General features: G+C 33.7%; 1 protein-coding gene across 5 annotated transcripts in view; it reads right to left on the bottom strand.

The window, feature by feature from the left end:
* The window catches only part of LOC143235094 (solute carrier family 49 member A3-like), a 68273-nt gene extending 54614 nt beyond the window's left edge, over positions 1 to 13659 (bottom strand). For 3 of the 5 annotated variants that reach the window (XM_076472899.1, XM_076472900.1, XM_076472902.1), the window contains exons 1-2: positions 13503 to 13659; positions 9564 to 9722 (exon numbers count right to left, since the gene is read on the bottom strand). In XM_076472899.1, the coding sequence (XP_076329014.1) occupies positions 9564 to 9722; positions 13503 to 13649 (306 nt within the window). In that variant the 5' untranslated portion in view covers positions 13650 to 13659. The remainder of the gene's footprint in view (positions 1 to 9563; positions 9723 to 13502) is intronic. The other 2 variants (XM_076472901.1, XM_076472903.1) reach the window with 1 other exon arrangement.
* Positions 13660 to 16306: the final 2647 nt, after the last annotated feature.

Below are 16306 nucleotides of genomic sequence, written 5' to 3'. Positions count from 1 at the left end.
TAATATCAATAAAATCTAGAATTAAGAATTCAGTTTTATAATTATCAAAATGTACAATGGTAACAAAACTATCATGGTAAAACCAACAACCTACTTGATTCTAACAGTTTCCCATTCTTAAACATAGAGCCCACAAAAACCTTCAACATTAAATCTCTGTTGAACAGCAGCAAAATCCCACTTAAACTCCAAGCAAAGTTGTTAAATGTTATGGATCCTTGCCTGCCACATCTGTATGGACTTCCTAAACTACACAAAATGAATATCCCTATCAGACCTGTTGTTTCCAATACTAATTATCCTACTTACAAATAACACAGAAATCCTAAAATAGTTTCTAAAATCTAACTGGTTTTAAACCCAAGTTTGGTATATATAAATCTGGAGCTTGTAGAAAAACAAAAAAATGTGAAGATGCCCAATAATGCCAATTGTTTCTTTTGGTGTCTATTGTCTATTCACCATTATACCTGTTAGTGGATATAAAAAAAGTAAATTCTGTTCAAGCCCAGGAATTAAAAATAATAATAAACATTTGCTAAGATCACAATTACTTCTAATTTAATGACCAAATATATAAACAGAATGACAGATTAACTATGGTTTCCCTCTCTCACCTTTTCCTGCAGAAATTTTCATGAATAATTTAGGGAAGAAACTGTTTAATGATGAAAATAATACAAAATATGTTAAATATTGGTATAAATATGTTGATGATGTGATTCGTCTCTGAACAGAATCCAAAGCTCAACCAGACAATTTTGTAACCTTTCTAAATTCACAAAACAAATTTATTAAATTTACTACATAATTTGTTAAAAAAGAAAAATGAACTTTTTGAACATAAATATTGATATAAGTAATGACATGCATTCCTTCAAAATCTTCAGAACAGTGACTTATAGTGACACCATCAAACATGCTTCTTCAATATCCAAACTTGCCATGTTTCATAGTTTGTTACACAGACTTATCACTGTACCATTCTCACCGACAGATTTTGACAGTGAAATAAATACAATAAAACAAATTGTTGTAAACAACTGTTATACAAAATTAAATTAAAACACTGTTTAAAAAAATTTAAAGCCATAAAATTTAAAATCAATATCTCCACATCCTGTACAAAACAACAAAAAAGAAAAATAGTTTAAGATGAGTTACACTGTAAAACCTTCTCACAAAATATATATATATATATAATATCATACTGAACAATAAATCTGCAGACCATCCTTCTACTGTAAAAATTACCTAATGAAAATGTTTTGTGCAACAACAAAGGCAGAATGGTAAAACACAACAATAGTGGTGTTTACCAGTTAACACGTTAAGACTGCAATAGTGTGTGTATACAAACAGGTCAAAAAGTATGTTTCTTAGAAATGAGAATTGCAGAAATTTGTAGAAGATAAATATTAAGGAAAATATATTCAACTTTTGCATACCACCTTATTTAAACTAAACACTAATTTGATCCAGAAAAAATTGCAAAATCTGTAATAAAGCTAAAAAAACTACATAGTTTGGAAATTTTAGAAATGCATAGAAGTCTATAAACAAATCCAGAAAAAATGACCAAACCAACTTAAGTACCTCCCAACTTCTTACACCACTTGTCTATAGGTGAATGTCTAAGTTGCTTCCAGTTCTTTGTTTAAATATTTATACATTTCAGTCTGTGAAACAGTTGGTGAAACCATGGTCATGAATAATTGATATATTTGTGAAACAAAAAAGCTATTTTATTTTCCTGCAATCCTGTAATTATAGAATTTCACCAAGTACTGATGGTTTCAAGTATCAATTATATCGTCATCAACTTGTTGATATACCATGATTTACCAGACCTCAATAAGGTTGTGCAAGTTAAGTTGTGTACAACAGTGAAACCTGAGACCTGTCACACACACGCAGAAGTGAGCTTTCCCAGGTGAGCCAAAAAGATAACTGAATGTCACATCCAGGAACAAAGAAATTACCTCCAAGTGCTATAAAGTCAGATGGACAAAATACCTGAAAAGTAAAGCTTATATTTATACTTTTTGGTTTGTTATTCTTGCAATATTTTATTTGGCATAAGTTTTAGAAAGAAGCCTAAATTAGAAATGTAATATATAGCTCGAGAAAATAAAGTTGCAATCAGTGGATGAAGCAAAATTGAAAAACACAAAAGCAATGAAACACTAAAGAAGAAAAAGCAATTGATTAGGTTGACTAGAAACTCAAAATTCACATAAAAACACAACTGAATGCAAGCAGTGGATGCTTACAGCTAGTTGTTCTCCCTCAGAAAGAGTGACAGTAGCAGACAGCCTCAGTAACTTTTGCTACAATAAAGGTGAATAAGGTTTGTAGAAATGGAATTTGAATCTCAAACCTTTCACCATAAAACATTAATTTTTCCAAATCACCTGGCCTGTAGGTGAGGAAACTTGAAAGGCAAAAACTTTAAATGCTGAAATCAGATTTTGACATGCCAAGTTGGCAAAGCATAGACAGTCTTTTATCTCTCTCCACCCAAGCTCAGTCAATTTGACCAACCATGTGATCTCTTTGTAGCTGTTTAGTCTTTATACATTTAAAACTTCTAACTTTCAATATAGTGTGTATATCTTCACAACATTTGGCAGTCTCTCAGTTAATAAGCCTTTCACATACAAAATATATTTTGAATGAAGTATTTTTAATAAACTAAAATATATTATTTGCTTTGAATAGTCCATGTAAAAAGTAACTTTTAAGTCAAGTTTAAAAATGTCTTCTCAAAATTCCTTTGTGTAATCCCCAAAACTTCCTAAATACATTTCAAATGGTTTTGTTTTTCAGTAAAACCTAATATTTTATCTGTTATTCTCTCTACCACATTTCTATACAGGAGTGATTAATTTGACCAACCTCATAACCACCAAAAACAAAGAAATTTAAAATACCCCTTTTTTCTTTCTAGAATGACTTCAGTCTAACATGAAACTACATTCATTCATCATCAGAAATAATGAAGATAATTTTATCATTTTATTGCCATTTTGGTTGCACTTTAAACCATGACTGAGTACTATATGTGCCACAGCAGGTTGTAAATAACAAGGAATGTGCAGATCATGTTACACTACTGATTTATATTACCCACAATGTACTACAAGTTGCTCACATGCATGCCTTGTGAAACATTGTTTTTTTATTTTACCTAACCCAACAGGATCCCTATTTTTACACTTTTGTTACTCTTATAATAATAAAGAATAAACAGTAAAAACAAGAAATAAATTACTTACCCAATCTTTTTTCTTGTTGTCAATTGTCAATGACATTTAACCTTACTTTTTATACTAATGGTAACAATGCACTGATTTACTGTTATTTAATTAAATAATGCAGACTAACAACACAATTTTTCCTCACCCTCATAATGTTTCTGGTTTTTTAACTCTCCAATGAATATCCAAGCTAGTTATTAACTATACCACAGGAACGAAGATTTTACTCTGATTGAAATTATCTATTACCTGTTCAGAACACAACGTTATGCAATGTTTCAATTGATAGATGAAAACTTTGATGTTAAATTGGTCATAGGTAATATATAATTAAACTCTTAACATATTAATATATGGTTAATATATAAGTAAACTACTAATATATTAGTATATAATTAAACTATTAATGAATCCATAAATATGAAATATGACAGGTAGATGTGGCAGTTGGGGTCTGATTTTCTATTCAATAGCTCTGTAAAAAAACAAACTTAAAGACTATAAATTATGGTTTTGCTGAGAAATAATTTTATTGTGAGTAATTTACACTTAATTTTCTACATTTTAGAGGAATTATGCATAAAATAGAAAATAAAAGATGCATGGATAAAATATGTCACACTAGGAGACATTCGGGATTTTTAAATATATTGCCTTGTAGAATTAAGAACTTAAAACTTGTATACTATTGAAATATAGATTATTAACTAAGATTTTATGCTACACTTATTGTTATAACATCAAGAAATAGTTTAATTAAATTTTCAATGTAACACACTAAAGGCCATCAGTACTGCTTGTAAAAGAAAAGGTAGGCAGGTATTTCATGTTTATTGGCACAAAGTTACTAGGCTATCTCTGTGCCAAACAAGATGTAGTACACTATAATGGTATATGGAAATGAAGGTAAAAATATGTAAAATTAGGACCTGCCAGGAAGACTGAAGCATTATGTTCAAACTTGCTGTCAGTCACTTGAAGTTGGCCTTTCCAGTCTTGGGTTCAGGTCAAAATAAAATTATAATGTGTAAAAGAAATCATGCAAAAACAGTATATAGTCCAATAAAAACCTTAAATTAAGTTAAAAAGAACAATGGCTCTTAAAAATGTAAAAACATGAGTGAGGTGGGCAGTATCACCTATGACATTGGCTAATGTCAAGGGAAATCTACCTTAAAAACATGTTTAAAATGACATCATCATTCTTGGTTGTAACAATGGCATGATAATAAAATATGTATGATTATGACCTGAGTGCCAGACTGACCACACATTGGTGCATTAGTACCAAATAAAAGGAAGTGGTGAGTTAAAAAACTGTGACCAACGTGTAGCCTTGCCAAAACAACTTCCTCCGTTCGATCTTTACAGAAACTAGAAGGCAAAGAGCTAAAGAAGGCTTGACTTGAAAGAGCTTATTATTTCGTTGCTCACTCCAGGTTGACTGCCAACTGGTGTATAGTCGAGTTTTGGTAACTGAACCATAGTCCATGTATGGAACAGGGAGGGTGGTGATAGAGCCAGAGCAGATGGACTTTGACGCTCTGTCAGTCAGCTCATTCCCACGAATACCAACATGACCTGGTATCCAAAAAAAAACTGGACAGAGATAGATGATAGAGAGAGATGGGCCAGTTTGTTTTGGATATTGATAAGAATAGAATGGTAACTAACATGGAATGATATCAGAGCCAATAGACAGCAGAGTGAATCAGTATATATCGTACAATTCGTATATTGCATAGTTTCAATATGATTCTGGGCAAGAGAAATGGCATACAATTCGGCAGTAAATACAGAAACTATAGAGGGTATTCTGTGTGCTACAACCGAACTGTAACAAATCATGGCAGAACCTACAGAGTCACCTGATTTTGAACCATCTGTATATATGAAAATAGATGGATCGTTTGAAAGATGTTCAGCAAATAAAGAGTGATACTTCCAATCAGGAGTACTGGCCTTCCTCAGATGACTCAAAGATAGGTCACAGTTCAGGATAGTAATTAGCCATGGTGGAAGAGGCCAAACTGTTGATGCTGCTAGGTTATTTAAAGATATATCCAATTTTTCTGATTGAGCCCAAATACAAAGGCTAAAAGGAACAATGGCAGATTTTCTATTATAGAAAAGTGTGGCCCAATAAGGATGGAAAACACAACCCCAAGTAGGATGCTGTGGTAAAAAGTGAAGTTTGGAAGCATACATAAGAGACAGTTACAAACACCAAATATACACAGGGGGTTCATGGGACTCCACATACAAACTTTGGACTGGAGAAGTGCAAAAGGCCCCAATGCAGAGCTGAAGCCCCTGATGGTGGATAGGATCACCAGAGACCAGTAGTCAAGTTTGGATCAAATAAGGGCACGATAAATTTTAAGCACAGAGTATCAATCCCCTCTGCAAGAGGTGGAAGAGAGGGCATGGAGGATGTTCAATGCTCTTATGCATTTGACACAAAGTTGCTTGATATGGGAAATAAAGTTTAATTTACAGTCAAATATAAGACCTAAGAACTTTGCCTCAGGAACGACAGGAAGTACATCATTATCAATATGAAGTTCTGGATCTGGATGAATACCCCGTTGGCAGCAGAAATGTACACAAGCAGTTTTAGAGAGAGAAAGTTGAAAACCATTTGCTGTGGTCCACTTGCGTATATGATTGATTGCAGTTTATAGCTGCTGCTCAATAAACCTCATGTTTGATGACTTGCATGAGATGTGAAAGTCATCAACGAAAAGACCATTTGCAACTGTAAGGGGTAGCTGTTCACTGATGCCATTAATCTTTATAATGAAAAGTGTAACACTCAGAACACAGCCCTGAGGATAAGTTTCTTTGTGAAAAAAACGGGAAAGTGTTGAGCCCACACAGACCTGGAATTGGCAGTTCATTATAAAATGCTTAATAAAAAGTGGCAAATTGCAACGCAATCCATATGAGTGAAGGTCTTGCAAGATACCATATCTCCATGTTGTACCATAAGCTTTCTCTAAATCAAAAAAATAGAAACAAGATGTTGTCACTTCAAATAGGCTTCTCTGACTGATGTTAAATGGTCTATCATGGAGCGTTGTCTTCGGAACCCACACTGAATGGGTAAGAGAAAGCTGTTTGATTCAAGGAACCAAACAAAATAAGCATCAATCATCCTCTCTAAGGTCTTACTGAGACAACTCATCAAAGCAATGGGACAGTAATTCTAAGGAATCTTTGGATCCTTCCCAGGTTTAAGAATAGGGAGTACAATTGCTTGGTGCCAAGCATCAGGAAAGACATTCTCCTGCCATATCCAGTTAGACAGCCAGGAGAATAGTAAGAGAGGCAGAAAAAAGGTGGTGTAGCATCTCATAATGTATATCATCAAGTCCAACTGATGTATCACCAGACCAATGAAGTGCAAGTTTGAGTTCCACCAGCGTAAGAAGGCAATTGTAGTCATAGGGATGATCAGTTGAAAAGGAAAGAGGTAAATGTTCAACTCATGTTTTAATAGCTAAGAAGGAAGGGGAAGAGTTTGAGAGAAACATTCACCAAAAGTATTGGCAATGCTCTGAGCATCAGAAATTTCATGGCCATTGAATATTAAGATAGAGAGGCGGTAGAAATATACTGTCTGCTCACCTTCTGGATCTTGTCCCATATGACTTTTGAACTGATGGTTGAAGAAATGCTGGAGATAAATTTAATCCAAGATTCCTTCCGGATTTGATGTATAACTCGCTGAGCCTGTGCATGGGCTTACTGAAATGCAATGCAGTTTGTAAGCGTGGGATACCTACGAAATTTATCCCAAGCATGTTTCTGAGCTTTTCGTGTTAAAGAACAAACAGAATTCCACCAAGGGCAGTGATGCAGTGGGAAAGATGACAAAGTTTTGGGAAAGCACTGAGCAGCTGCTTGGACAATACAGTTAGTTACTGCAACTACACAATTATCTATCAATGATTTATATAAGATGGCAAGACCAAGTTCCAAGAGAGCAGTGAAAAAGGGCCAGTTGGCCTGGTCCAACTTCCACTAAGGCACACGGGTCAGGTGGCACTGACCACTGCCTATCTCTCTTAATATGATAGGAAAATGATCACTACCCCATGGATTGATGTCAACCTCCCAAGAAAAGATGAAAAGCAAAGGGGAGCAGATAGAAAGATCTATAGCAGTAAATGACTGACTGAGTGCATGAAAATAAGTGTAGGAGTCAGTTTGTGATTCAGGAGCATATGCTCTATAGCATGACCTCTCACAACAATACTAGAACCATCCCAGAAGGGATTATATCCATTAAGATCCCCCAAAATTAGAAAGGAGGTTGGCAGTTCCTCAATGAGGGCATCAAGGTCTGAGGGATTATATTTTTTTCCAGGGGTAAAGTACAGAGAGCAAACAGTGATGGTACAACCCAAGCAGATATGGATGGCTACAGTCTCAAAGGGCATATTCAATGACAAGGACTGGGTGGTCACATGTTGATCAACCAAAAGTGCTACTCTCCCATGTCCTTGTCCTACACAGGACCTGTCATTTCTGTATAAGGAGTGAGGTCAAATTTTGACTGTAATTAGTAGGTTTTAAAAATGTTTCCTGTAAAGAATGACATTTGGGATGATAAAAGTCAATCAAGTCCTTGATGTCATTCACATATGATTGAAAACCTTAACAGTTCTATTGGATTAGCATGGCCATTTGTCTTTATTTTGGAGGAGAATATGGCATGGAGACCTTCTACTTGCAACCGAGCATTTTTCTTTACTGGATATGGGTCGGACGCTCTGGATCAAGTAGTCAGTTCGGAGTATGTAGAAATAAGTTCCAGTGATTAAGGATCTGAAAAAATGGGTTATTTAATTTTTGGGGGTGTCAAGAGAGAAAGACCCCATGGAAACACCTGGGCTTGAACAAGGTGAAGTTGGGCAATGACTGGAAGATGTGGTAAGGACAGAGATAGAAGCAGATACTAATTCATTAACATTGTTGATTTGGAGGGTAATAGATTAAGATGAGCTGTAGGAGGCATGGAAAGGTCTGTCTGGACTCCTACTGTAGTGGTGGAATGGATTACAGCAGCATAAGTCCAAGATGGAATTGGGAATAGCAATTTCCAAACCTCTGGATAAGTAATATCATGAACTGTCTTAAGACATCGTACTTATTTCTCTTCCACCCATTTTGGGAAAGAAGTAAAATAGGAACAATGTGGACCATTACAGTTAACACAATGCAGTTCTAGTTGGCATTCAAAAGTATCATTGTCTTTACCAGCACAACAGGCACATGTTAAGGAACCACAGCAAGATGTTTTTGAGTGACCAAATCATTGACAATGAAAACATCTAACAGGGTCAGGAATATAAGGCCGTACCTTACAATTAAAATATCCTGCATTGATTGTGGTAGGAAGATATGATGTTGTAAATATTAATATTAAAACATTTAATCCTGTCTTTATGAGCTGTAACACCTTGGCTGGTGAAACATGCAAGAATTTCTGACTCTGAAATGGTTTTTGAATCCCTCTTAACTATAACTCCTCTGAAAGAATTCAAAGTAGAATGACGAGTAACCTCAATGAGTAAATCCCCAATGGCCTTTGACTTCAAGAGGAGTTTGGAATGTTGTGATGAAGCTGTTTCCCCAAACCATAATTTTTTTTTTTTACCAATTTTAGGTGAACCAGCAAGCCCTTCTAAACCCTTCTGAATACAAAATGAAGACACCTGCCCTAAGGGCTTTTCAATTAAAGAATGTATAATTTAAAATCACTGGACAAGTTAAAGTTGTGTGTTTGACCATACAGAGTCATCAATGCATGGTCATTTGCCAGTAGTCTGATTTTTCTCTATGCTGTCATGCTTATTTTTTTTTTAGTGGTGTCCATAAAGAATATTTCAGTGCCCACTGACCCCACCCACAATGGAGCCCTATGTGAGGATGCACTACAGTGCCATATTAGGTCACTGCAGCGATGCCAGGGTTTCATGAGCACTATACTCGAACACCAGTATCAGACAATGTCCATTAGAGCTGTTAAAGAAAAGCAAATAAGTGGACTTCATATATTAATTAAATGTAAGTAATTTGTTTGATTTTGATGTAGTCCTTTACTCACCACATAAAATCCAAAATACTTAAGGTTTCTGGATAATGCATGACATACTGTCACAGTTAATTATCTATTCTCCTTCAGCAGACAAAATGGTTATTTATTTAGTTTTCAATTAATTTATAAAAGAATAATAAGATTTTATTTTTCAATGATTTTATTCTAAAGTTAACAAAACTACATTATTTACTCACTCCACTTCTTAGACCTCTTTTATCAATAAACCACATAGCAAGAAGTCCAAAAGGTACAGTAGATACAAAAAAAACAAGAGAGAACCAGTTAACTTTATCCAGAGAAACATGGTAGAAGTCAACAGCTTCTTTGGCAACAGGAGCATAGCTTACCCAGACCTACAAGAAACAAAATCAAAAACAGACACAAGTTTCAATTTAAGTATTTCCGAGACCTTTGTAGAAAGTACTGACTAGGTGATGATACATATGACAGTGAAAATCAGTCTTTTATATTTTGCCAGAAAATTCTGGAGAATCAAGTTATCTTTATAAGATATATTAGTATATAACTTAAATTAATAATTAAAGAGTTCATATTGATATACCAAAATAAGAGAGTTAAATTTTTTGTGGCAATAATACCCTTAAAATATATAAATAAATAAATAATAAACATTCCACAAATTTATAATTTTAAGGTCTAAGTTCAAGGGAAGTCTATTTTAATCTACTCTTTGATCAACTTGAATTACACTGATTTTGGAGAATTCCACTCCTCATCAGTACCCAGAACACAAGTTACAGAAAGAGAGATAAGCATGACCTACGATGTAAAGTTACAAGCATACTGTTGGTGTGAATGTGCTCTGTATTCAATATGAGAAAAACCTACACACTGGATTGGTGAACAGTGGCTAACACTTTCTTCACTTCACTTATCCAGTGTATAGCTTTTCCTCATAGCAAATACAAAGCACATTCAAACCAACAGCATATCTGAATAGCATCCTTGGTTTAAGATCCACATCAAAAAAGGATAAAACTATTTAACATAAAATCACCAAATCCTATCAATGAAGAATAAAATTCATTATTTTACAAATAATGGATCAGCTTTTGCATGGATAAAAAACACAAAATAAAAGTGATTACTAAATTTACTTCAATAACTTCATTCCACAAGCTTGTAACTGGTGTTACAAATAGGTGTTATACTCACCTATTTCTAATCTCTTTATTTCACCATTCAAACTGGCCACCTATAGGAAAACTGTCCTTTCTCTAACTTTTTGTACATCTAAATCTAGTCTTTTCTTATTCTTCCAATCCAAAATTTCACATCTCTTCTTTTTGTTTAACCTCATGTGTATGGATGGGAATCAAAGTATGCATGCCACATCCTTTCAAGACTACCATTTGATGTCAAAGCTATCAATTATACATTTTACCCTGCATTTTTAATTTAGCAAATGTTTATGGTTTAGAAAAGTAAATACCAAATATAATATGCAGGGATATGAAAAGAGAGAGAAAAAAAAACACACCAAAAAACCTATAAATATGCATTTCAAAAGTTCTAGAGATTATCCAAACATAATATGAAAACTGCAAGATGGAAAAAAATATTTTTATTTTCACATGAACACCATCTTGCACTTCAACTTGTCGAAGTCTAATTCAGACTGGTACAGTTAATGTAGACATATACAACACATCTGATTTTGTATGTACACCAGACATGTACTGTCTACTAAAACTTCTAATTTCATAAAGATATATTTTGTACATTTGGAATTATAGTCAATATTACTTCTCTGATATGAGATTGATCTATTTGTAACCAATGAATATAAGGAAAATTGCTGGCAAGCTGCTTCAGCCTGAGATTCCAAAGAATCCAGAATATCTCCAAAAACTGCATGATGAAGGAAAGGAGTAAGATGGAGGTCTCAGAAATAAGTTGGAGGGAGGTGCACACTCAAAAGTAGAGAATCTTTACCAAGTAAATACCAAAGAAACCATGTCAACAAACCCATAGCAGTACAACAGATCAAGAACAAAGTGGCAAACAGGGCAGGAACAAGTGTTACAAACAAAACTGTCAGGATCACAATGAAGTCTTCAAAAGAAAGTAAAACACAGTAAGATAACAAAGGATCAGTGTGGTGGTAAGACAAAGGTAAGTAGACTTAACTAAGAGACAAAGTAGGAGAAAGAGAACATACAAAGCAGAAAGATTAAAACTAATATGGATCAGAACAGAAATAGGACAGAAAAGCATCAGCTTGAACACAAATGTCTGGGTGGGGGTGGAGAGTCAAAACACAAAGATTCATTAAGCAAAGTAGCCTGAGACTCTGCTTTTCCACCTGTACAGAATCTGAAGGAAGATTAAATGTTTTAGCTTTAATACATGAACAATATTACATAGCTATCAATACTGAAAATGTAAGTTATTTGTGAAAAAGCACCCTAGAAAAATTGAACATGCTAACATGTTATTTCAGTGGTGGATACATATATGACTGAAATAGCTGATATACTCCTGTTGCACACAGTTGTTTAATTTAGTAATATAATTTAACAATTAATAACTACTCAACATGTAGATAGTACAGTACTTTACTATCATAAAACTTTATACTTATGTTAATTTAAGTCCAACTCCCCATGCAGTGTTACAACAAAATGACAATTTGTTAACTTTCATGAAAATCTGCTTCCAGATTTAATCTCACAGCACCTATTTTTTTCCAAAGTTTCTGGATAGATAAGCCCCCATACCCAGTAACATCAGCAGAGATTGCAATATGATTGTTTCATGAGTACATGTTGACTTTTGTCCTCTCAAGTTAGAATACCTTTTTCAAACATTCTGCATACATATCTAAGTGTTACAATGAATAATATCGAGACATTTCATACACAATATAGAAATTAAGTTTTAAAGGAAGATAAACTGCTAGTTACAAGTCAAAATATAACACCAATGATTTAGTTTGATTATCATATCCGTAAAAATTGTGTCACAATGATTGGTTATACTGTGAAATTGATATTTGTAAAAAAAAAAAAAAAAAGTGAACCAAAAATTCAACATTTTTGTAACATTGCTAGACATTTAAATGTAAATTTTCAACAATTCCACCTATTTCTTTGGATGACCAGTTTTTCTTGCCATCATAGGTGAGGGGAATATTCACCTGTCCTTTAGTAATGACATCAATTTTTTCTTCCAAGAATATCACTTATATTTATAAAAACATCTAAATGCAAAAATATTTCCTGACCTCATTACAAAGGTCAGTAATTTAAGGTCCTTTTCTCTGATATGTCAACTCCTATAATCCTCTTATGATGAGATAATGTGCATGTTCTCATTATAGTAAAAAAAAGAGTTAAGTAGATCTGTATTTCATTTATTACTCATTTGTTCAATTTTTATATTTTTCTACAGGCCACTGACCTTTTCTAAATAACTACAGTTCTAAATAACTTCTAAATAACTACTTCAACATAATTCTCAATGAACACAAAACCACAGAATCTACACGTTTTATCTTGTAGCAATTGAAAACCATTATTTTGTTTTGAACTTTTTCTAAAGATCATTGATCTTTCATCTTTAGGTCACCGATTATCACTTCACTTAATATCAAAACTGCCACATTCCACAACTTTTCATCTGATGCCAATATCTCTACAAGTACTAATTTCACATAGATTCCAAGTTATAATTTTTCATTTTTACTTTTTTTTTCTTTTTTTCTAGTGTGGTCCCCAAAATTAACTAGCTTTTTTCCAAAAGCAATTAGCCAGAAAAATTAATGATTATTTGACTATGAAAGTCTTGGAATGTTATAAAAATATAAATTTCTCTTGCTTAGATCTGTCTATCTGTAAGGGTAAAGGAAATTTATTTGTTTGAACCATTTTTATTTTTCATTTTTTGTGTAACACTGACAGTGCATAGTTTGAGAGACTGATTAATGAAAACTCCAAGACTTATCATTCCAAGATCCTTTTCTCCCTTAACACTCTTATTTAGATTTTCCCAAAATGATTAATCATGTTACTGGACCTTTTTAAGTACTAATTTATCAGTAAGTTTTAACATTTAAGTGAATATAATGCAATCTAGTAAATTATTTATAATTTTTTTAAAAAAATACTTACTATAGCATTAGAAATGTTTAACAACGTAGTAACAAACAAAATAAACCATCTTCTTGTATAAACTTCAAAATTTGATCTAAATCTTCGGGCACTAACATTACCATTGTCAATATCTTCCATTTTCACGTGACAAAATTGAAAAATCATACTCCCGAAACTGACATCTATGAATTAAGACACAAATATTAAAATAATTGTGTTGTTAACAATAAAAGCAACAATAGAATTGTATAATAATTACCACACACAAACCTCAATGTACAACCTGTTAATATTGTTGTAGAACGGATATTTCTTTTTTTCATCGATAATATAATTCTTGGTTCTTAAAGTAACATACACATCACAAAAGACAATTAAGTATTTCAAGAAAAAAAAAAAGAGTTGTTTGTATGTTTAAAGTTAAACACAAAGCTACATAATGAAATACCATGGGTATCGAAAACCGATTTATTACATTGAAAGTCCGCAGACATATCACTGTGCCACTGGGAGGAGGTTCAGAAATGTAAGCCTATCCTTTATTCTTCAGTAAATCACTATCTATGATTCCAACTTACACTACTAATCCACCAAATCCCTAAACTTGGTTATTTTGTACCATTGGAGAATACCAAGCTTTATTATATTTTCTTGATAGCTATGTACTGGTCAGAAAAATGCGTGATGGACATTTTGGCATAGCAGCTTGGTCAGAAATTCAGGGTAAACTCTAGGTATTGTCAAATACTTTTCTTGTGTCGTTAACTTTAGATGTTGGATCAGTATAATAAAGTAGCTTATAATAATGAGAACTAAATACATTTTAACTCTCAAATATGAAGTATTAACTAATATTACAGTTGTTAAACATTTACTGGTTGTCGTTTCTTTCGTCTGCCATAGTTTTTTAATTAAAATGTTGAATGACACTGCATACCAAAATTCCAGTAACATTCCATTCATTACAACATATAACACCAAGTACTGCTACATATGTAGGTTCTTAGAAAATATGCAAACATGTTAATGCAATGGCTACGCTTCTCTGAATAGTGCATAATTGCGTGAGTCATAAATATGACAAACAACAAATGTGTATCCTTCTGGCTAGTAGTAGCCTCGTTCTCATCATTCGTTTGTCAATAGTTATGGAAAACGTAGCTTTACTGCTCATATCATTGCAGTTTTGTGGTTGGCAAGTTTCAGAAAATTTCAAACCACGCTACATGCACTAAGAGTCTGGTAACTGGCAAGAGTGAAGAGCAAGTGCACCCATCATTCAGTCAAACTAAACTTGTCCTTCTTCATAAAATGTCCAACCTTGAAAATCCACAGGGCGAAGTATCATACATACTGATGCTGTCCCAGACTACGAAGCTATATGGAGGCTTGGCAGTTTGCCCTTAATGCATATAAATATCAGAGGACCTTGTGTGGTGGAAGTTGTCAAGGTTCTACACCGTCTTTGTTTTATTTCTGTTGTTCTAAAGCAACTGAGGTACAACTCATTTATACCTTTGTTGTATGATCATGTTGCAAACAGCTGGCAGATGTACTTTTGAAAATTACAAAACGACTCGTCCGATAAAGACCACTGGAATCTAGGCTAGGCAAATGTCCATCGGTATTTTTCATTTCTCACAAATTTCCTTGTAGCAGGTTTTCCAAGGCCTTTAAAACAGCTGGCAATGTTACAACAGTGAAGGTGTGGATCCCAAAGAGTGAGATACATATATGTTTTGACCAATAACCATGTCTACTTTAGATATATAAGTGACCTTCAGCTTCTTTTGGAGATGTTTTCAAATCCCCTGCGACCGAAACATCATGTCATCTATTATCCATGATAATAACATGGAAAATGTTATTATCAAGGCAGTTTCTGTTGTTTTCTTGCCAGTGTTCCACAGGAAATCGAATATGCTTCATTTTGCTAGTTTCACAAGACAAAATTCGGCACCTTCGCTGAGTTCGAGGCCCTGGCAAAATGGATGTGATATGCAGTCCTATGTCTGATCTATAAAATGTCTTTTTATCTATTTTTATTATCAACTTTTCATCAAATACGATGTCAATTCTTTAGGTGTTACATGATGAATGCATAATTTTCTCGAAGAGCTGTTGTGAGAGGTCTTCAAATGTTAGTCCTTCCCTATTGATTCAGTGAATGCAACTCGTTTCATCAGTAATATGTGCTGATAGTTCGGGTATTTGTTCTGCTGGTAACACATTCTCCTAGAGTTTTTTGTTACAACAGCTTTGTTTGTCTTCCTAATGGTTCAATCAGAGTTTACTAGTGCCTATTTGAGGGCCCTAAGAGATGCTTCAAAACGTCTCTCATGTTCAGATTTCAACTGCATACTATCAACACCATGTTTTCAAACAGTTTATGGTCTGATTTAAAAACAGTTTCTTTGTTCAATACCGCTTTGCTTTCTTATACTACTAAATGTTTCGATTTGGAGTTTCAGCAAGCAGTCGTGAAAAGCTTCTTGTTAAGCATGCAAACCTTTCTCATGAAAATCTTTGTATACCCATTCACTCTTTTTCTTTTGCTATAAGAAGATTTAAGACAGTATGTGGAGGAATAGTAGTTCTACTTGATATGCAAATAAGCTACATTAGTTCACCTCACATTAGATGTGTCCAATTATTTTCCATGAGTAAGCCTTGGACCACTTTTTTATCCTTTTGAATCAGATATTTTCCACATCAACATGACCAGTGCTAGAGCGAGACAAGTCAAATATACTTAATATCTGTTTAAGACATTCTATGATACTCCACGGTGATGAAGTATCTACCCACTGTACCAGATGTGA

This window comes from Tachypleus tridentatus, chromosome 12, assembly GCF_004210375.1.
Source record: "Tachypleus tridentatus isolate NWPU-2018 chromosome 12, ASM421037v1, whole genome shotgun sequence".
Lineage (NCBI taxonomy): Eukaryota > Metazoa > Arthropoda > Merostomata > Xiphosura > Limulidae > Tachypleus > Tachypleus tridentatus.
Note: the sequence above shows the minus strand (reverse complement) of the source record. Positions and strands in the feature narration are given on the sequence as shown.